The sequence below is a fragment of the Rhinatrema bivittatum genome, chromosome 9, assembly GCF_901001135.1.
Source record: "Rhinatrema bivittatum chromosome 9, aRhiBiv1.1, whole genome shotgun sequence".
In the NCBI taxonomy this organism is placed as follows: Eukaryota; Metazoa; Chordata; class Amphibia; order Gymnophiona; family Rhinatrematidae; genus Rhinatrema; species Rhinatrema bivittatum.
In genome coordinates this window covers 186,273,360-186,295,675 of record NC_042623.1, presented here as the reverse complement: position 1 = coordinate 186,295,675, position 22,316 = coordinate 186,273,360, and the positions used below count along the sequence as shown (strand labels likewise).

Sequence of the window (22,316 nt, the reverse complement as noted above, 5' to 3'; positions counted from 1 at the left end):
CAGGGTGCACATGTTTAGATCATTAAGTCTATCGCCCCCTATGCTTCAGAACAAAGACCACTGACCCTGTTAGCAGCCCCACCCTCTGGAGCGACTCCATCCTGTTTATATCCTTTTGAAGGCCGGGGTCTCCAGAACTGTGCACAGTACTCCAAGTGAGGTCTCACCAGGGACTTGGAGAGGAGCAATAGTGCCTGCTTTTTCTCTATTGATCACTCTTCTTCCTATGCGCCCGGCTGTTTGGCCACCTTGAGGTCATCAAGTATGATCACCCCCAGATCCCACTCATGTTCCCTGCTTAGAAGAATTAGCCCCTCCCCTCCCAGCATATTGTACCTCTCCTTGGTTTTGTTTTTTTTTGCAGCCGAAATGTCATTCCTTTGGGTGCTGTCTGTTCCCCTAACCGAGCTGTCTCTAGGAGCTTTTGTGAGAGCTCTGTTATAATCTCCTTCAAGATAAGCAGGTCTCCAGTGGTGGCTCAGTACTGAACTGCAGAAAAACGAAGTTTACTTCCGTTACCCTTCCTCGCTAGCTGCAGCATTTCAGCCAGGACGTTAGGAGAGGCGGGGGCTGATTTGTGTGTGTGTCTGTGGTTGGAAGTTGCTCGTGAGTCTCGGCGGTTACTGTAAGAATGGGCACATCAGGAATGGGGGGAGGGGGGTCATCCTGTGAGATGATGGAAGAGAGAGAGAGCGTGCGCTCTGAGCTCCCTGCCGCTCCTCTCTTTCTGTGGCTTGGTTGGTGCTTAGGTCCGGACTGCAGTGAAAGAGTTTCGGGGTGGGTGGCGGGTGGATTCCTACCTGTGCACCATACCTAGGGCTAATTCAGAACTATGCTCAAGCAACTGTCCTTGGTGCTTCACTGCTGTACCATGCGATCTCCTCTCCTCTCTGATACAATATTGCTGTCTGCATGTTCAGTTTTGGGTTGTTTTTTTTTTTTTTTTTTTTGCAGGTTGTACCTGGGAAATCCCATGGACCCTCCTGATATTCTAGGGCTGGACCTGACTACAGCCGCACCTACTCAGCTCCCAGGGAGAGCGAAAAGTAAGACGGCTCTTGTAGGCTCTTTCCTTGGCTAGCGACTGCCCCCCTGGGGGCTGCCCCGTAACGGGTCTCGGCCCCTGCATGCTCCTGTGACTAATAGAAAATCTGTTGGGTTTTTTTTTGTGCTTGGATAATGAGGCTGTAACATCCCCTTCTGCACCTCTGCAGCCCATCCGGACCGGCAGCTTTCCCCTTTTGATTTTGTAAACGTTCTGCAGATGCATTCATGTGATAACGTACTTAGCCCCTTCTTTACTGCTTACATGGCGGTACTCCTCTTGCTTTGATTTTGGGTTAGCTCACTAACAACTCTCATCCTCCCCGCCCCGTTCTCTCTCTCTCCCCTCCCTTCCTCTCCCCCCCCCCCCTCTCTCATGTGCCTTCTCATGATTTGCTCCCCCTCCCATCTCTTTTCCTCTCCCGTCTGTCTCGCTCCCTCCTTCCCTCTCTGCCTTGTGGCCTCTTTTCTTTCAGGGGAGCCCCCTCCTCGTCCGCCACAGCCTGTGATCCTCGTTCAGAGTAAGTCTCAGCGGTCTTTGCAGCTCTTGCCCTGCTCTCTCTCGTAGTTGCCTCTCTTTCCAGGTACCACGGGTCTGCTCTCAGCCGTGGTCCGTGTGTTATGCCACTTACAGCACAAAACAAAAGGGTGGGGGGAGGCAGGGTAGGGGGGAGGGTTTCAGCCAAAAACAGTGTGGGCTGCAGACACGGATAATCCTGGAAGGAAGGAAATATGCAAGCAGAGACAGTTCCTAGTGACTTTTTGTGTGACCTCCCCATGCCCTGCAGTCTGAGCCTTCACTTCCTGTCCGGCTGAGTCAGGGCTGGGCAGACTTCGCAGGCTGACACCGTAGTGGGATGTGCCATCTCCATTGGGGGTGGGGTCACATGGTCAAGTGTTTGTCGGACAGGAAGCTGGGGAAAGCCGCTGTCGGATGTGACCTCGGAAGTGTGACCTGCAGAACAGCCACCATGAAAGACCTTGCCCACGAATAGCGGAGCAAAAAGGAGGGGAAGGCACCTGTTAGTTAAGGTTTTCAGTTCGACAAGGCTTGGCTGATATTATGAAAGAGGAGAAACCAAGGAGTGGGGAGGGGTTGGCACTGCAGACAGTCCTTGCCCCCCGCCCATCCCCCCAAAACATTTGTTTTCACCCACCCCTGAAACCCCAGCGGTTTACCATTTGTAACCGTGGAACACGTGTTTCCCTGTCCTGGAGCAAAAGAGCCTCAGCCCGCTAAAGCCACGAGGAATTAATTGAATCCATAAGGTATTCCTCTCCCCTCCCCTCCCCCCCCCCCCCCACCCCCAGACCTCATCTCCTCTAATCCCCATCTTTTATCCTAGTCATGCTCCTCCCACCCACCCCCGAACCAAGGTGATGCTTTCACTGGCCTGACCCCTGCTTCGTCTGTTGACATGCTAATTCCAGTGGTGTGGATGCCTTGGCAAAGTGAGCTGCCCTGGTGCAGTGCCTGCCTTAGCTGGAAAGGGTTTGCTAAGTTAGGAGGAGAAGGGATGTGGGAACAAGATAAAACAAAAGACAAGTGCATGTCGAATTGTAAACTTGGCAAGAAAATCTCCACCGGGATCAGCCCGGTGCATTGCCGTTTGGCGGGATCTGGCTTTGATTCATGGCTCAGGTGTGCTCCACTTCCTGGGTTGGCCCGCATTGGGGGTGCTGTAGAGGCAGCCCTCACAGGAGGCTGGGAAAGGGGGAGGGAGTTGATCGTCGTTGAATGGCAACACCTAGTGTCCATATTCAGGGCCCACGGATGGAGGGTTCTGGAAGGAGCTGCTGGCAGGAGGCCCCCCCTGACTGAGGAATGTCACTGAGGGAGGCGACGTAAAATGTGGGGGGGAAACCCTCGGGAATGAAGATTCTTGGTGCCCTGATTCTGTTTGAGCTGGAAGTTGAAAGGAATGGGAGGAAACCACCAGATGATAAAAATAAATAAATAAAACTCTCCATGGACAAACAGTACTCAAGCCATGCAGGTGGGTGACATCATCCAGAAAACTTCTCTCAGAGCTCGGAAAACAAGATTTTTCCAAGAATGTGCGGGGGGTTCCTGTGCAGATGCTATGGCAGAAGTCTCTTCTATTTTTTTTTTTGTATGCTCATGCACATTTTTGCTCTCTTAGATGCTCATCAAAAATTTTTGCTCATGGAGTTTTTATGTATTTTTGTTAATTTCTATAATTTTTCATTTTTCATGAGCCTAAAAAAAAACAAAAAACCAACCACCCCAAAAAAAAACGTTTTTCTGTTAAGTTTGTGAAATTGAGTTTTACTTAGCTTCAGCTCTTCTTTGCAATGGTGGGCAAAAAACATACGCACACACAGTTAATGGAATGCATAGATAGATCCACGAGTGCATCCCTTCTCATTGACAGCTGTTGGTTCTGTTAGATCGCTCATTGCACTGTCCTGGGGATGCTAGAATAGTAGGGACGAGGGAGAAGGCAAGTTCAGGGGCAGTGGTGGCACATCTATGCAAATGAGGGGAGGGTCAAGTGTTTCTCTCTGTCCCCCCTGGTCCTCAAATGTACAGCCCTGGTATGGAAACGTTGGAAACCCCTGAATTTAAGTCTCAAGGTTCACATTTGTCCAAGGATAGAACAACCTCAGAAGAACCACCTGTACTGATGGCGGACCCTCAGAAGGGATCACAGTCATCATGATTCTCTCTCCTACCCTTCTGATCATGAAGGAATCTACCAGCCTACCCTCTCAAAAAGAGAGGAGCAGGCTCTTTTCAGTCTTTGTCAAGAAACCTGCAAATATGAAATAGACAGTTTTTCAAAAAATATATCAGACTTCCTGGAAACCAAAACCAAGTTGCCAACATGTTAAGTCATCAACTACATCCACACAAATGACCGTTGGTCCAACATACAGCCAAAGAACTGTTTCAGTTTTGAGGAATTCTGTAACTAGATCTCTTTGCAGCCCCATTCAACAACAAAGTTCCCATCTACTGCTCTAAAAGACCAGCAAGGAACAGTCTAGTGATGGATGCTTTTCTCAGTCCAATGGAATCAAGGACTTTTTTTTAATGCATTTCCCCCAATTCCTTTCATAGCCAAGACGATTAAAAAATAAAGAGAAAAGGACCTAATGACGTTGATAGTGATAGTCTCTTTTTTGGACATGTGAAATTTGGTTTCCTTGGCTTCAACACCTAGCTGTCCAACAGGCAATACATTTGAAACTATTCCCATTCCTAATCATTCAGTACAATGGGAACCCTTTCAGTCATTGGCTCTTGACTGCTTGAAGGTTGGAGGTCAGCTAGTCTCGGCTGTGCATTGTGTAGAGAAGTGAGTAAAGTAATTCTAGAATCCAGGAAATACTCCACTATAAGGTCTTACAACTTTATGCATACACGTCAATCGGGACCCCTTTTGTGTCTTATCCCCTATTGGCTCCAATATCTTTAAGCCTTTCTGAATCGGGGTTGAAAATTCAATCAGAGTTCCTCTTAGTGCTGTAGGAGCAATACAGCAGAATTCAGGAGGAATTCCTATACTCTCAGCAATCTACAGTTGCCAGATTCATGAAAAGCCAAATCATCTTCAGTCTCCAGTCAGAGATCCTCCTACTCCTTGGGATCTAAATATAGTTCTTGCTTAGCTCATGAAATTGCATTTTGAGCTTTTACACTAAACTCTCAAAAAAGAACAGGAATCTCCACCCACAATGACAGAAACCACAAAGAAGGAAATCCCAAAAAAACAAATGGGTTAACAATTCTGTCTTGCAAAGAGATTATTTGTATAGTGTGAACTTTGTCAATATATTTAATAATGCATCAGCAAGCTTGATGGTGTGCCCTGTGACAAACAGACTGCCCGGACGGTTCCATCATTTGCGATTCGTGTGAGAACAACATTTTTTGAGTCTTTTTTTTTTTTTTTCCTTTTGCAATTCAAATTATAGAACTAATATATATTAGCTGTCTTAATAGAGATCTTGGCTCAATAGTGGCCGTTGTTTCGCATCCAAGCTTCGACAGGAGCACCGCGATCACATAATCAACTCAAAATGCACCATTTAAATCTAGTTCTCTTCATTCATTAAATCAACTAAAATAGAAGAACATTTCAAAGTTATAAAACACCACTTTTAATTATAAAAAAAACCTGCAAGTACTTATCTTATTGCTAAGTACCATTAATGCAGGACTGAACTTGTCTCACCGTGATGTCTCCAAAAAGGAACAGTGGGAATAGCCATTGTTCGTTATTTATATGGAATGTTGGGCTTGACAGACGCACCATGATGTGAACTGCAGACTGCATGGTTCGTTTAGACGAAACAGCGACAAGGTACTTTGAGATGGTAGACAATGTCGTCATTTTGAGATTGGTTTCCATTGGTCATGTAAGTTCACATCATGCTGCGTCTGTCCAGCTCAGCTTTCTGTATAAATAACGAACAATGGCTATTCCTGCTGTTCCTGTTTGGAGACATCACGATGAGATGAGTTCAGTCCTGCATTAATGGTACTTAGCAATAAGATAAGTACTTGCAGGTTTTTTTTATAATTAAAAGTGGTGTTCTACGACTTTGAAATGTTCTTCTATTTTAGTTGATTTAATGAATGAAGAGAACTAGATTTAAATGGTGCATTTTGAGTTGATTATGTGATCGCTGCGCTCCTGTCGAAGCTTGGATACGAAACAATGGCCGCTGTTGAGCCAAGATCACGATTAAGACGACATATATATAATTCTATAATTTTAATTGCAAAAGACTGACTCAAAAAAACTTTGTTCTCAGGAATCGCAAATGATGCAGCTGTTTTTCACAGGGCACACCGTCAGGCTTCCTGATACGTTATTAAATATATTGAATAAATTCACACTATACAAATAATCTTTTTAGCAAGACAGGACTGTTAACTCATTTAGTTTTTTTTGGTGGATTTCCTTCTTTGTGGTTTGTGTTTTTGAGCTTTTAGCCACAGCAGAACTAAAATTCCTATCTTGTTAAGTTTTGGTTTTGACAGCTGTAACTTCTGCCTGCAGAGTTAAGGGTGTTACAAACGCCCTTCGTATACCCAAATTTTCAACAACGGAGTAACTTTGAAAACTCATCCTAAACCTCTACCAAAAGTGGCTTATCGCTTTCACTTGAATCTCAACCCATTATATTGCCAGTGTTTTTTTTCTGAGACCACACGCCAGTACAGGCGAACAGGCTGTTCATTCCGTGGACTGCAGAAGAGTTTTATTGTACTGTTTGGAGAGAAAATAATCTTAACTGTTCATCAACCCAGACAATCAAGGGGTTTGAGCTATTATGTATGGATTTCTGATTGCATTTCTTATTGTTACTAATCCATCAGGGTCCCAACTTAAAAGCAAAGTAAAAGCCCATCTTGGGCCTACAACTGCTTCCTTAACCTATCTCCACTTTGCCACCATAGAGGGAAATCTGCAAAGCTGCCCCCTGTAGCTGATTACTACCTAGAGAATGCTTCACGTCAAGGCAGCAGTTTTGGCCAAGCAGTTCTCAAAAGCTTGTTTAACCCATTCCTTCAACTCTCCTCCATCCCCTATCAAAGTATGAGTTGCATGTGACATTGTTGATATAAAAATATAACAAATACTTACATACCACCTTCAGCTTGGGAATCCCCACATATGAGGCTGATTGTGCATTCACCGTGGACAAGCAGGACAATAAAGTTGTTTACTTGTAACAGGCGTTATCTCTATAGACAGCACGGCAATCCCACCCTCCTGCCCTATAGAGCTGAAGGCTAGCTTGCTATAAAAACTGAGACTCGTGTGGTGGTGGCAGATCGTAAATGCCCGCACATACTCAGAAAGAGCTTTTCTGTCTCGGCATCGTCGGATGATATCACCCACCCGAGTGGCTGATTTGTCCTGCTATTTACGAGGACGCCTGTAACAAGTTAGCAATTTTGTCATCCACACGGTGCACTGTGTGCAAATATTTATTTTATTTATTTAAAACATTTCTCTACCTCTTAACAATTAAGTAATTGACCAAAACTGTTTACAAAGTAGTAAAAATAATAATAATGAAAAATAAAATTGCATAGATTAAGAAATAGATCTATGCATAAACATAATTAAATACCTAAAAACAAAAAAAAAATGAAAATAATGATAAAGTTAGAGAGAAATACAATTGACCTGTAAATATTTATTTATTTATTTAGATTCTTTTATATACCGAAGTATAGCAGGGTGCCTTCACTCCGGTTTACAATGTAACCAACATCATACATAAAACGCATTCATAACGAACATATTGAAACGTGTATAGACAACTAGTAACAATTTGGCATATGTCAGAAGTGTGAGGATAGGTATAAGAGAGTAAGACTTACCAATTGGACTTGCAGAGGAAGTAAGACTGATCGGATGGGATTAGATTAACCAACTCCGTCTGTGAATGTTTAAATAACCATGTTTTAAGTTCTTTTTTGAAAGATTTGGAGTCTCTGATCGAACTTAGGTAGACTGGTAAAGAGTTCCATTCTTTTGGTCCAGCAATCGAAAATGCTCTATTCCTAGTGTTGGAAAGTTTAGCAGAGGGGAGGGGAGGGTATGACTAGTAGCAATTTGCTGGTGTTTCTTGTCGTGCGTGGAGTTTTGTGCAGTTGAATCATGTGGTCGAGGGCGGTGTTATCATCTATGTAGATTTCGTTGTGTAGAGTGGTTAAGATTTTGTATTTGATCCTTTGTAAAATCGGTAGCCAGTGAAGACTCCTCAGTACTGGGGTGATGTGTTCAGATTTCTTCTTGCCAGTAAGTACTCTGACCGCGGCATTTTGTAGCAATTGGAGTGGTTTTAGTGCAGATTTAGGAAGGCCAATGAACAGCGCATTGCAATAATCGAGACTAGAAAAATATATTTCATGCGTATTCATTGTGGAAATCCTGATTTTGCAACGGATTAGGGGACCCCCTGGCACAAACATAGGTGGTGTGCAGGGTTAAATGTATACATGTTTTAAGCCTCATTCATCAAGGTCTTTCCCATAGACGACAAAAGGGGGAAAAGCCTTGGTGAATTAGTTCCCTTGTGTGTGTGTGTCATTCATAGAGGTCTCTGCATGGGGTTTTTTGCATTTGCTAGAGTGCATGAAAATGCAACTTTTTTTGGTGGCTGGTGCTGTATTCTGAATCCTTCACCAGTGTACCCCTCTAACATATGCAGGTTACTTAGTGTTTGGATCTCAGTCTATACTAATCTTCTCCCCCTCCCTTACATATCGTGCATGTTCCTCTGCTTATACTCCACCATTCTCCATTTCCAAGGTTTGCAAACTTGCCTTCTGGTAGCCAAAGGGTAGTCCACCACCCTCATTCTTAGCATCTTGGCTCTTGACTCTGCATTTACTTGCCTGAAGGTGCAATAGTGGTGCTATGCTTAAGCCACCCATTGGGGTGGTGCTGGAATAGCAATACCTTTTAAATAAGGGCTTCCCAAACATTATCCTGGTGACTCCACTGCTGGTTGTGTTTTCAGGATATCTACAATGAATATGAATGAGAGATCCTGTACACAAATCTAACTCTTGCATATTCATTGTGGATATCTTGAAAACATTTTCTGGCTTGTAGGGTCATCAGGACAGGATTATGGGCTGTATTTTTAGCTTCCTAACCCTGGCTTGAGTAAGAACTGCCTTTAACATCAACAAAATTGGATTTGATGTGGCATTTCAGCAGCATTTGTTGCCTAGATAGTAGAAGTCCAGGGCCCCACTTTAGTAGCACGGTGCTTATGGGTGGCCTTCTTGAGTAGAGTCATCACATTGAGTGAGTCCTATTGCTTGCATCATAGTATAGCGTCCTGTTGTAATCCAGATAGGAAGGCAAATGAGTCTCAGCCCAAAACTAGCACTGAAGACACGAGAAACCTCACATTCCTTCCCTATAATAATAATTTGTTTACTTCTAGACTGCCCATTCAAACTCCTAGGGAAAGTAGTATACAACCATAAGAATACAGCGCAAAGCCATTATATCTTTACCTCTACCCACAATCTCACATATGACTTCCAGGACCAAGAAACACATTTAAAGCTGTCCTCCTTTTCTCTTCTCCTCTGAAGTGTCCTGTCTTTGTTTCAGAGCCCTCATATGATCCTGTCAGTGAAGAAGACAATGGCCTCACTTCAGGACTGAAGAAGCTGTGTCTGAAGAAACCGTTGCCAGTGAAGGGACTCAAGCTCATCAAGCCGTCTGCACGGGTAACTGGCACAAAGATTGCCGATCGGCAGCTGTCCGAGAGCAAAGGGACCAGTCTTGGCGGCGAGATCACACTCATTGACTTTGGAGAGGAGCTGAGTCCATCTAGCCCATCTCTGGCCGGGGAGCTTACTGCACCCTCATTAGCTAGATTAGCGATGGATGCCTTTTCCTTGCTAGACAAGACTCCCCCTCAGAGCCCTTGCAGGTCTCTGCCTAGGCCGCTGCATCCAACACCTGTGGTAGATTGGGACTCCAAGCCACTCCCCCTACCTCCAGCCTATGACGAAGTAGCCCAGGATGAGGATGACTTTGAAGTGTGCTCCATCAACAGCTCCGATGTTCTCTTGGCTCAGAAAGTCAAGTATGGGCTGATTGATGTTCAGCAGGCCGTGGAGAAGGGAGAGACTAATTATGGCTTTGTGCCTGAAAGTGAGAAGGCGTTGGGTAAAGCTAACGTGGAGGATAATCTCTTCCTGCCTTCTAAGGAGGCAAAGCGGGCCAGCTTCTCTCAGACGGCAGAGATCTTTGAGGAACTGCAGCAAGAGTACATGAAGAGACTGAACACCCCTGTGGCTGCCACCTCCCTGGCATTTACTCCCAGCCCCTCCCTCACTAATATTACTGTGACGCTGTCCGAGGACAAACCTCAGATTCCTCCCAGGATACCCATTCCCCCCAGGCCTACGAAGAGGAACGAAGGCGGACACTGGTCTGGGGATCTCTCTCCGGCCTCTTGTGGGGAAGAGGACAGACCGCCTCAGATCCCACCTCGAGACCCACTGTCTCAGCCCACCTCCAGGACTCCTAGCCCCATGGCATTGCACGTGGGCTCCCCCCAGCAGAGAGCGGGCCTCGGCGGCACCACCACCACCACGTCTCTGGGCTCTTACCTCTCCACGTCTCCGGGAAAGCCTATGCCCACCACCCAGAGTTTTGCTTTAGACCCTAAATACGCCACCCCAAAAGTCATCCAGGCCCAGGGCAAGGACAGCGCCAAGGGCCCGTGCATCCTTCCCATAGTCAGAGACGGGAAGAAGGTCAGCAACACTCACTATTACCTTCTCCCGGAGCGACCCCCCTACCTGGACAAGTACGAAAAGTTTTTCAAGGAAACCAAAAGCCCGGAGGAGGTCTCTGCCGGCCGGGTGATCACCACGGCCACGGTCAGGCCCATGGTGCAGCAGGCAGACCACAAAGGCAACTTCTCCTCCAACAACAGCAACCCGGGCACCAGGAGCTGCGTGAAGACGTCCCACAGCCTGCAGAAAATTGTCTACGACGGACCCGAGGACTTCAGGCCCTCTGAAAAAATCAGACTGGTAAGCTTTTTATCCTTTCTTTGGCTCCCCTGCTCTTTCTATGCACGAAGAGGCCTGAAACGGTGGTGCCCTGGTTTTATTCTCGGCAATGCCCCCCCACCACGCTTCCCAGGTCAATGCTCCTGCTTAGAATTGTTTGATCCCAGATGCTTGTGCTGGTGGGGGGGTTGCTCATTCCTCACCCCTGGTCAAATGCGCTGCAAAAGCAATTCAGACTTTTTTTTTTTTTTTTAAATTAAATGTCCCATGTGATGCGTTCCCCTAAATTAGCTCTGATTCCTGTCTGACGCGCCCCCGCGTTTATTGCCCCCCACCCCCCTGGGCAGCGATGCGCCATTCTGTCGGTGGAGACGCTTCAGGAGCCGAGAAACCCGCTGAGGGCTTTCTTCTTTCTAAAAGCACTCGCCAGAAATTACCGTGCCACTTACTTTATGGATCTGACACTCCCCGAGCTTTCCCAGCGATAATGTTTCTAACAGAGTAGCCTGCCCACTCCTTCCTGCTGTACAGGAATTTCCACTTCTGTGCCCTTATCACTTGGTCCTTTTATTGCGCGCGCTATCTGGATGTGACGCATCCTTGCTAGGTGGCCCTGCCCGTGCGTGACATAAGCCCGTGAGGTATGCGCCTTGCCCGTGAATTGGGCCGGCTAGGCCGTGCAGTAAAGGTCCCCGATACGTAGGCGCTGCCCGTGTGTGCGCTGACGGGCTTGGCGACTTTATCTCTGGGAGATGTTACCGTGAGGTGCGACTGTTGGGGGGGGGGCTTTTGCCATGCTGTGTGTGCAGACCCCCTCCCCCCCCCCCCCCAGGTCCTGCGGAAAAGCGGAGCCTCTGCTGGCTGCGATACCTTGCATTGGACCAAGACCCCCACGGTGCAGAGCCTGAACTGTCCAGAGCATCTCTCTCCCATGCTATAATGTTCTTCTTGGCCTTCAAAAGATTCCTCTACTTGTTGTCTGTGCATATTTCCTGTGCCTTCCCTAAGTTAGGGATGCTCTGGTGAGCTGTTGCTTTTAGATCCACATTTGAGACTCTTGGCTGGCCTGGAACTGGTATGATGGGGGTGGGGACTGTACTTTATACTGGGGGGGGGGGGGGGAAGAAGCGATGTGATTTGCCCCTCTGCTTTAGTTCACCAGGGCCAGGCTGGGGCAGCCCCTGCTTCTCTGTTGTCCCGTTGGTTAGAGACTTAATTCTTTGAAGGCTGAGAGCGCCACCTGTTGTCCCGTTGGGGGAACAGCATCGCTGGGACGGATGCCCGAGTGGTTTTATTAATTGAACTTAGAACTAAGGGGGAACCTGGGTTCAAACCCTGGCTCTGCCACTAACAATTATGGTGAACTGGGGGGAAGCCATTTTATTTCCACATTGACCCTTTAGATTGTAAGATGTCCGGGGCAGCAACCTTTAAGTCATCGCTGTACGGTGCCTCGGTTAAGGTAACTCTATACATGCTGGTAAAATGAGCAGAAAGCCGGATGGGCCGGCTCTTGCCTGCGTAAACCTTTGCCCTGACCGCATGGGGATGGAGTCGTAGCAACTGATTGCACCTCTGGAGTGTGGTGTTTGGTGGATCACACACAGATGGTGAAAGCCATAAATCTGGGCTCTTTGCTTCAGCTCTGATATAAAGGGTGTATGACCCCCCCCCCCCCCCCGTCCCCTCCCTGGCTTTTCTTGTTCGGTCTTTTCTCGAGCGCTGCCTTAAAAGAGCTTCTGCACGGTCATAGTCAGTACTCTGCTCGAATCCTTATGGGGTGTGGCCCACGGGGGCAAGGATGTCCTCAGCAGCGTCAGGAATGTGCGAGCAGCCAGGGGAGGGGGGAAATATGATCGGCGCTGGCGTACAAGTGAGACCCTGTCACGCGTGGGCTGGTACTGCTCTCCCTCCCCCCCCCCCCAAATAATTGTCTTGTCTTCTACGCGCCTCGCGTGTTTTCTGTAGCTTTTGTGGCCTCCTTCCCTCGCAGCTGCCTGTCCTCGGCCTGCCCCGTGCTTTTATAAATAATTCTGTAATCTGCTTCAGTTTATCTCACGGACCTATGTGTGTGTGTGTGTGTGGTGTGTGTGCGTGTGTGCCGCAGGTCCAGGGGACGGTCCATGGTGTGACGACGGAGGAGTGTCAGACGGCCTTGCAGAATCATGGCTGGAGCGTGCAGAAAGCTGTGCAGTACCTGAAGGTGAGCAAGGCCGGGCTGGAGGGGGAAGCTAATAATATATATATACGTACCCAACTAAATTTGTCTGATTCTTAATTGCGTTTGTGGGTGGCTGGGAATTGGGGGTGGGGAAGGAGCCACGGCATTTACGAACGGGACGTGCCGAACCGAAGCCACTTCGCGTCGCAGAACGCTCGTGGGTTGTGAGCTGTCGGTCTTTAGTGACGTGGACTTAGCAGTCTCCTGTATTGACGTCTTCCTTTTTTCAGGTGGAGCAGCTGTTTTGCTTGGGCCTGAAGACCAGGGTGGAATGTCAGAGAGTTCTCGAGACGTTGGACTGGAACCTGGAGCTGGCCAGTGCCCACCTGCTGGAGTCCTACAGTACAGCCAGACAGAAGTATGGGGGCGCTCGCCTTTTTATTTCCAAGCAAAGCTCGACACGCTGTATAAGAAAATAGACAGTAATATATATAATAATGCAACAGCGTAGATCAGGGGTCGGGGAACCTTTATGGCTGAGAGAGCCATGAACGCCACATGTTTTAAAATGTAATTCCGTGAGAGCCATACAAGACCTACCAAATTGATTTACTATAACCCCCTACTCTCCTGACGCCCCCCCAAAGACTTGCCAAATTAATTTACTACAACCCCCCACCTTCCCCAAGACCTGCCAAAAGTCCCTGGTGGTCCAGCGGGGGTCCAGGAGCGGTCCGGGAGCGATCTAGTCAAAATGGCGCCGACGGCCTTTTGCCCTCACTATGTCACAGGGGCTACCACTGCCATTGGTCGACCCCAGTGACATAGGGCAAAGGGCCGTCGGCGCTATTTTGACTACAGTCAGCCGACAGCCCAAGTCCAGGAGATCGCTTCTGGACCCCCGCTGGACCTCCAGGGAATTTTGGCAGGTCTTGGAGGGTGGGGGGTTGTAGTAAATTAATTTTGGAGGTCTTGGGGGGCATCAGGAGGGTGGGGGGGGTTTGTTAAGATTTTTACTTTTTTATTAAAGATTTGTCTGCGAGCCAGATGCAGCCATCAAAAGAGCCACATCTGGCTCGCGAGCCATAGGTTCCCTACCCCTGGCGTAGATAGATAATTTAAATAATATAGGTATCTGATACATTTGACTGGTACAGGTCAATAAAAATGAAAAGCAAAGGAAGAGTCCCATTTCAAAAAAAAAAAAAAAAAAAGAAAATGTAAGATTCAAAATTCAGCCCTAAGTCTCTTATTTTGGAGGGTTCCTTGCTGGCTGTACAGCGGTGCTCATGCTGATGCTGTGCACTTCATGCATGTCTGCATGTTTTTCTGGAGTAAGAGCAGTAGAGCACACGCTCTGTTGGATATATATATATATTTTTTTTTTCAGCATGTATGTTTGCGTACAAGATTAACTATTTGCTTTTGTGGGACTTTGCACATTGTTACAAATTTTGCATGAAAAGTTTGTATGTGTGCACAAAAATTGGGGAGTAATGGAAGTTTAGAGCAGTGGTAAAAGCTTTTTGTGTTGGATGTTTTCTGCAGCTGAGCTCTTTATGATAAATTATATTTCTCTATTCCCTGTAAGTACCCGGATCAGTCCAGACCGTAGGTTGAGCCTCCTTTCCAGCAGGTGGAGACAGACTAAAACTGAAAGGGTGTCCTATATGAGGACAGAGCCTATCCTGTAACCCTTCAGTATTCGTCTGTCTCCAGCAGGTGTTAGCAGCTCACCCTTCATTCTCTGCTTTAGGCTAGTCAGCCTTTCTTTCTTCTTTCCTCACGGTTCAAGCAAGTACTTATTCTTATTTTCCGTCGTAGTAAGGAAGGAGGAGATGGAAGGTTCCCCCCTGCCCCCCCCCCCCCCCCCGGGACAACACAATATTAAAAAAAAACAAAAAACAATTTTTTTTCAATAAATAATAAAATGAACTACCATTTCCCCACTCCGTGCCACTGACAGTTCAGCCGGCTACGGAGCCCCTGGGGGCGCGGGTGGTCCCGGTGGTACCCCCCTCCCTGACCCCCCGGCGGATCCGGTACTCCCGGATCCTATAGCCCATCCGGTCGCGTAAGCTCCCTTCCACTCCTGGTGCTCCGGTCCGGGCGGGATTCCGGTTTTCGGCAAGCGCCTTTCCCCTCCTCCCGAGCACAAACAGTTGCGCCTGAGGAATTGGCAGGCTCCCCGGCCGGGCCGTGCCCTGAACAAGCTTCCCCTTCCGGTGGCATGCTTCGTTTAAAAACAAAAAAAACCCCCCAATAATCCCTTCGTGGGCTACTGATGCGGTCACGTTTCAGGAGGGTTTTTTCCCGGCTTTCAAGCGGCCCCGGTACGCCTTCTCGAGGCTCCTCTGAAGCGCACTTTGATGTTCTAGCGCCGGGGGTGTGTTCCACTTTTTGCTGCAGTTTCCTGCTGCAGGCAGGTCTCAGATGGGGTCGGCATCAACTTTCCTCTGAGCCCGGGCCCTCCCGTGGCCAGAGACGGCGCATTCGACCCTTCTCCGCCTCCAGCCAAAGGCGATTGCCTCGGCGATGTCCGCTGCACGGCTTTTCTAGCTGCGCCGCTGGTCGGCCGCTCAAAGGTAAGCTGTTCCTTGTCCAGGACCTTGAGATTCTAGGGATTCCTTAGGGGAAAGTAAGGGCCGTCCGCTCCCGGTGGCCCGTCTGAACCCATCCTGGTCCCTTATACCCTCTCGTCCACGCTTTGGGGCCAGAGGCGGAATACCCCACGCGGGCACGGTGACTCCTCAGGGGGTTTGTTCCTTCTTGATTGCAGTTTTTGTCGCAGCATTCCTTGTGGGCGCCATCCCTTTCGCGAGGTTTAGCCCACGCGCTCAATCCTTCCGCCTGCACACACTCTGGAGTTTTCCTTACCTCATTCTCTGGTCCCCTCCTGGGGCGGTCGCTTTTTCCCTGTTCTCCGCAGACTGGGTTCCAATCCGGTCAGACCAGTGGGTCCTCGACTTTCTCAGAGACGGGTACGTCTTCGCTTCCTCGAGTTTGTCGGCATCTTTTTCTGTTTTCCCGTGCGGTCGGTCCCTGCGACACATGGTGGAGCAAACCCCCACCAAGCTCCTGTGTCTGGGCGCGGAGGCCCCGTTTCCAGACAGCGTTCTTGCCGCAGGCAGCTATCCTATTTTCTTTGTTCAATCTTAGACCTCACAAGAGTCAACTGGGCTCTCACGGCCCCGCTTCTCCGCAGGGGCACCCTGTGAGCATACTCGTGCCGTCTTGCCCCGGGCATTCCTTGTCCCCCTCGTTTTCACAGTGGCATATTCCATTATCCATTTTATCGTGGCTGCCATAGTCTCTTCGCGTTCGCGCCCTCTGCCGGGACTTTGAGTTCCAGGCACTTCCCTTTGGTTCGCGACGGCACCTTGCATCTTCACCAATGTCTGTGTGTTGCTGGCAGCAGCTCTCCGCCGGGCAGGACTCCTCATCTACTCTTATCTAGACGTCTGGCGCATCGGGGCCAAGGAGGCGGTTCTTTGCCGGCAGTCTGTGTATCAAGTACGAGCTCTTCTTGCGTCTCTGAGGTGGATACTAAATTTCTTTAAGAGCAATCTTCAGCCCTTCCCGGAGTTAGAGTACCTGGGAGCCCACTTCGACACCCGGGTAGGCAAGGTCTTCTTGCCTTGCGCGCGGGTCCTTCAGCTGTTCGGCCAGTTTCAGGGTCTGCTCTTGCTCCCTTCTCCGATGGCTTGCGCCTGCCTGTATATCTCGGGCTCCTTGGCCCTTACCATTGACCTAGTGCCTTGGGCTTTTCCTCATATGCACCTGTTCCAGGCATCTTTGCTGCCCTGTTGGCAGCCAGTGGCGACACGGTTTCACCCTGTCCTTCCGTTGTTTGGGCTCTGCCATCGCCGCTTTGCTGGGGTAACTTCTCCTCCCTCGTTTGCTACCGGGACGGCTTCTCTAAGTCCCTCAGTGGGCGATCGTAACCGTGGTCACCTTTGTCTCGGGCTGAGGTGTGGTCTGCCTATCCCAGTATGCCCAGGGGATCTGGCCAGCGGCTACCTCTTCCTGGCACCTCAAGCGGTTGGAGGATCAGGCGATGTTCCTCGCTCTTCTGGAGTTTCTTCCCCTCATCTGCAGCGAGGCGATACGAGTCTTATCCAACAACACCACTGCCGTGGCTTCCATCCGTTGCCCAGGAAGCGCCTGCATTCTGCTGGTGGCCCTGGACACCAGCCTTCTCTTCGCCTGGGCCGAGCGACATCTATGGTGCCCGGCGGTCTCCCACTCCGTGGGCAGGGGAGTGTTTAGGCGGATTTCTCAGTTGTCAGTTGCTCGCTCCCGGGACGTGGACACTCTTTGATGTAGCCATGGATTTTCTCATCGACAGGTGGTCCCCCCCCCCCCCCCCCCCCCCCCCACCTGGGCCTCTTGGCGACTCTTCGCAATACCATGGCAACTTGGTTCTTCTGCTGCAGGAACCACGGCTCGGCGAGCGTGGAGGTTCTGGCTCTCCCTTGACCGGCAGGCGTCCTTCTCTACGTGTAGTCTCTGGTCGGGAAAGTCCTCAGCCAAATAGACTTCCGTCTGGGTCCTGTGCTTCTGCTAGCCCCTGAGTGGCCGCGCGGGCCGTGGTTCACGGATTCTTTTCTCAATCTAGCGACGGACGTACCTCTGCGGCTTCGCCATTTTCCTTGACTCCCTAGTCAGGGACTTGTACTTTCCATCCAGGCCAATCGAGCTTGTTTAGTGGCCTGGCCCTTGAACGTCGTCGTCTCTGGCGCAAGTGCTATTAGGAGGAGGTCTTCTCCGCCTGGCTGCGGGCACGGACGACTTCTCTGGACTACCTGCGTATCTGGAATGTGTTGAGGCTGTTTGTGTGGAGTCGGGTTTCTCAGCGTACTCCGCCCCGATCTCGTTAGTCTTTTCTTCTCCAAGATAGTCTCTCCGAGGGTCTTTCCTCTTGTTCTCGGCACATTTAAGTCTCCCCTCTCTGCTCTCTCCTGGGTCAGGTGGAAGGTAGTCTCTGAGCGGTCACCCGGCTGCAATTTCTGCTTCATGGGCGTCAAACATTTCCGTCTGCCTTCTCCGCCGCTTGCCCGTTGTAGTTTTCATTTGGTCCTCTTCGCACCCTCTCTGCGGCTCTGTTCGAACCTCTCCGTCGCGCTACCTTGAAGGCTCTTCCGCTTAAGACTGGTTTCTGGTCTCTATCTCCTCTGCTCGTCGAAGTTCGGAGATCCTAGTGCTGTCCGGTCGGGAACCTCTTTGCGTCCTTCTGACTCCGGGGTATCTCTCGTACGGGCCCTTCCTACTTGGTGCAGGTTCTTCTAACCTCCAGTCAGCGGAACTCCCCGCGTTTCCCCTGCGACTAGTGACGTTCTTTGTTACCTTAATGCCTTACGAGTTCTCTGTCGCTACCTCCTCGTTACCAATGGCCTTCATGTTTCGGTCCATCCTTTGTCCTCTTGAGTGAGTCCAATCGGAGTAAGCCATCTTCTGAGTCCGCTATAGCGCGTTGGTTGAAGGCAGTGATCTTCTTGGCTTATTTTTGTCATGTTCGGGTGGTTCCTGAGGATCTAATGCGTTCTTGAGCTACTTCCTAGATGAGCCTTCAATTGTTCTCTCCGTAGGAGATTTGTAGTGCCACCACTGGATGTCCTTATCTACTTTTGATCGACACTACCGCCTCGCTGTGCGAGCTCCACTCTTTGGTTCTTTTGGTCTATCAGTGCTTCGAGTGGGACTGTCTTGATCCCACCCGGTTTAGGTGAGCTTTGGTACATCCCACAGTCTGGACTGATCCGGATACGTACAGGAAAGGAAAATTATTTCTTACCTGTAAATTTTCGTTCCTGTAGTACCACGGATCAGTCCAGATGCTCCCTGTTTGTCTCTCTTTCTGTCCTCTCGAAGCTTGTTCTTGCAGGTTGCAGTTCTTTTTAGACGTCCTTTTGTGCAACAATACTGAGCAAATACACCGGAAGCCTTGGTTGTCCAAGTACCAAGTATATGCAAGAACGGTTAAGGTATAATTTGTTTCGTTCATTGTTCTACAGTTGCTCTATTGAGCTTTATGGTTGCTTGCTTGATCCTACTCTGGTTTTGTTATTTTCTGCTTTGACAATAGTTATACTGAAGGGTTATAGCATAGGCTCTGTCCTCATATAGGATATCCTTCAAGTTTTAGTCTGTCTCCACCTGCTGGAAAGGAGGCTCAACCCACAGTCTGGACTGATCCGTGGTACTACAGGAACGAAAATTAACAGGTAAGAACTAATTTTCCTTTTTTTTTTGGCTCTGGACTTTTAGAATTTTTCTATCACTAGTGAAGTCTTTCATTTATAGTTTTTGCTTTCTCCTCCTAGATAGTTCCCTGCCTTCTCTGTTTTCGTGATTGAGTGATTTTGGTGCCTAGGGAAGAGGGCAAGCGTGAATCCATTTGCCAGGGGTGCCAGACTCGGTCGCTATTACTTTTCAGCACTAGCTAGCCCTGTGGCTACTGAGTTCTCAGTAGGGTTTCTGCTGCCAACCCGTTTGTATGTATCGCCAGTGGCAGCTGTGGAAAAATCTGGCCATCATTTTTCCTGCTCCTCTTTTCAAGCGGCTGATGAGTTTCATCTGTATGTCTGAAATTACATGGGATTGAAAACAAAGTGGTTCTCACCTGTGCGGTCTTAATCTACAGATAAATCAAGTTCTTTTTTTTTTGTTTTGTTTAAATTTCTCCCTTGTTTTGCTTTCTGTTATTATTATTATTTTTTTTTATCTCTCCCTTGTTTTGCTTTCTGTTATATTATTATTATTATTTTTTTTTTTTCCAGACGGTGATGATTGTTCCTGGACAGCTGGATAAGCATTGGGGCGTGGTAGGGGGCCTGTGGATGGGGAACCCGCCCCCGGAGCTCCTGGGACTGGCCCTGCTGCTGACCATGCGAAGGGGAACGGTTCGTTCGTGGTGTTCGGTTAAAAAGAGGGCGGGGCACGGAGGGGGCGGGGGGAGACTGTTCCCTCCCCCCTCTCCCCCCCCTCAACCTCTGTTCTGCTGCTTCCATCGAGACCTCGACAGCTCAGTGTTCCGTGGATTTCACTCGTTCGTGTGGCTCCGCCATTCAGATGTCTGCATCGGTTTTATAAAGAGAGATGTAATTTTAATATAAACAATATATATAAATAAATATATATATATACAGTATATATATATATATAAAAATACAAATTTTATTTGAAGAAACAAATGATTGTGCAGCCTAGGTGTACATTTTTTTTTTTTTTGATTTTAGCATTTTGCTGTTCTGATCGTGTTTGTTCGGTTTCTTGCCTGAGTTCACAAGGTGACATGGGAGAGCGGAAGGCACCATTGGTTTTTTTTGGGGGGTGGGTAATTGTCTAATTTCTAGAAGGGGGGATGTTCACTCACTGGAGCTTGACCATGGTGGGTTTATAAAGCCCGTTCTCAGCACGTCCCCCTATAAAGGATGCGTGAGTTTGCCCGCCCTGCGCGGGGGTGCGGTTTCGTCTCTGGTATCGCTGGATTTATATATGGGAGGGGGAGGGGGGATGCTGCTGCAGCTCTCCGGCTTTGTATACAGTTAGCTGAAAAGTTTGCTGATCACGGAGTGCAGCGCGCCTCGTCTCTGGGCAGGTTCTGCGATGGGGAGGGGGGGTGTGTGTCTCCGAAGACCCTAACCCGGTTGAGGTTTGCGAATTTCCACAGTGAACATGCACGAGGTGCGTTAGCTATACGGTGGAGGCGGTGCATGCCAGTGGGTCTCGTGCATATTCATGGCAGAAATCCTGAAAACCTGGCTGGGGGTCGTGACCCCTGGGGATGCCCGAAAGCCTTAAAAGAACCTTAAGAACACATTTCCTGCCGATTCGTCGTGTGCACTTTGTCACCAGTAAGCCGCGCTTTCCTGGGCACACCCCCTTCCCTTTTTCAATCCTTTTTGGTCACTTCTTTTTTTTTTTTTCCCCCTACAAAACTGGACGTTCCTGTCCTACATAGACACGGGACCCCCCCGGGGTCAGGCCTTCCGCAGACATCCCGTCTCCCTGTTATATCCCCCCCCCCTGTAAAGCCCTGACCGGCATGAACCTGAGCTGGAAATCCATAAATAGGGTTAGCGATGCTAGCCAACTCTCTTTCATGTGCTATTTATACGTCTTATTTATTATTTTTTTTAACTTTATTGTGACTGTTTTAACATGCACAGCTGACCGAAGGACCTGCTCTTGTGAAATGGTCTTGTTCGTTTTTGATGTCCTCATAATAATTATATATGGAAAATTTTTCAACCTGGCTGGCTCTGAACAGTTTTGTTGCCTTGAAATTCTGCTTTTATGCTCAGTATTTTCCGCTCTTGTCTGGTTGCGGCGCTGCCCCAGCCCCTCCGGTGGTATCGTTTGAGACTTGCAATATAATTTCTGTCCAGTCCTTCCGTGCTGGTGCTGTAACCTCCCGGGGTCCTACCTGTCTCAGTTTCTGAGGAGTCCCCTAAAGGTGCCATGGATGTATTTATTTAAAGAGTCTGTTACTTTATCATGACACTCATTGTCCCTTCGACTGTCTGGGCTGCCAACGAGAATCCTCACGCCAGGGCACCTGAATCTGGAGTTGGGCGGAGCACGCTGCTGTTTTCCGCTGTCTTTAATTACTCATGTAATTTTTTTTTTTTTTTGTCCGAGCAGTTTTGGAACCGGCCTCTCCTCTGCCGCAGCGCCAGGAGCCCCCCCCCCCCCCCGCCCGCTCCCCGTCCCGTCTGGCCCAGCCATAGTAGTGACCTTCCGATGCCTCATGCCAGGACTTTATAAACCTGTTGCATGCTCGCGCCCCCCAAGTCTTTGACCACTGGGTATCGCCGTCTTCTAAGTGGCTGAACTGTGAGGAGGAGGAGGATGGGGCTGTGAGCGCCGACTCTGTTGCATTCTACACCCAGCCAGCCAGAGGAGTAGAAATGGAGCTCCAGAGTCAAACCCAGACCCCCCTCCCCCCCGGCAACTGGATTGAGCGGACCAGTTGCCAGGCTGTGGCATACTAGGAGGAGTTTGGGGAGGGGCCATGTCCCCAGGTGTCAAACTGTAGGAGAACAGTGAGCAACCTGGGTGCCGCCACCAAAATCAGGGAGCCCTCTGCACGGGGGGGGGGGGGGGGGGGGGGGTACCTAGGAAATGTGACACCCTCCCCCTTCCCTCCTGTTTCCTGCAGGCTGCCTGGGAGGGGAGAGGCTGGAATAGGGAAGCAGGATTAGCTATTCTTTTCTTGCTTTGCTCTGTCTGCTCCTCCAAATGTACCCCTCTCCCTCCCCCTGCAGGCAACAAGAAGAAGAGAGGCTGGCTTAGGGGGAGCAGAGTGGTGGTTCTCTTGTCTTTTCTAACCTCAGCCCATCGCCTCCTTGGGAAGGGGAGGGGCAGGAGGAGGAAAAGCAGGGAGCTGTTCTGTGTTGTGTGACATTCTTCCATTGGCCCTACATGCTCGCGCCTGGCCAGGGGGAGGGGATGCTAGGGGTCAGCTATGGAAGGGGGATGAAATGGAGAATGTGTGTGTGTGTGAGAGAGAGGAAAGCGGGGGGCTCTGTGTGTCTCTCTCATCCAGCCCCCCCCCCCAGTGCCACCTGT

General features: G+C 49.2%; 1 protein-coding gene across 6 annotated transcripts in view; it reads left to right on the top strand.

The window, feature by feature from the left end:
* TNK2 (tyrosine kinase non receptor 2) overlaps nt 1-21,000 on the top strand; it is a 151,944-nt gene extending 130,944 nt beyond the window's left edge. For 4 of the 6 annotated variants that reach the window (XM_029615719.1, XM_029615718.1, XM_029615720.1 and 1 more), the window contains 6 exons: nt 955-1,046; nt 1,521-1,565; nt 9,165-10,603; nt 12,690-12,785; nt 13,034-13,161; nt 19,523-21,000. In XM_029615719.1, coding sequence (XP_029471579.1) covers nt 955-1,046; nt 1,521-1,565; nt 9,165-10,603; nt 12,690-12,785; nt 13,034-13,161; nt 19,523-19,529 — 1,807 coding nt within the window. In that variant the 3' untranslated portion in view covers nt 19,530-21,000. The remainder of the gene's footprint in view (nt 1-954; nt 1,047-1,520; nt 1,566-9,164; nt 10,604-12,689; nt 12,786-13,033; nt 13,162-19,522) is intronic. The other 2 variants (XM_029615721.1, XM_029615717.1) reach the window with 1 other exon arrangement.
* Nucleotides 21,001-22,316: the final 1,316 nt, after the last annotated feature.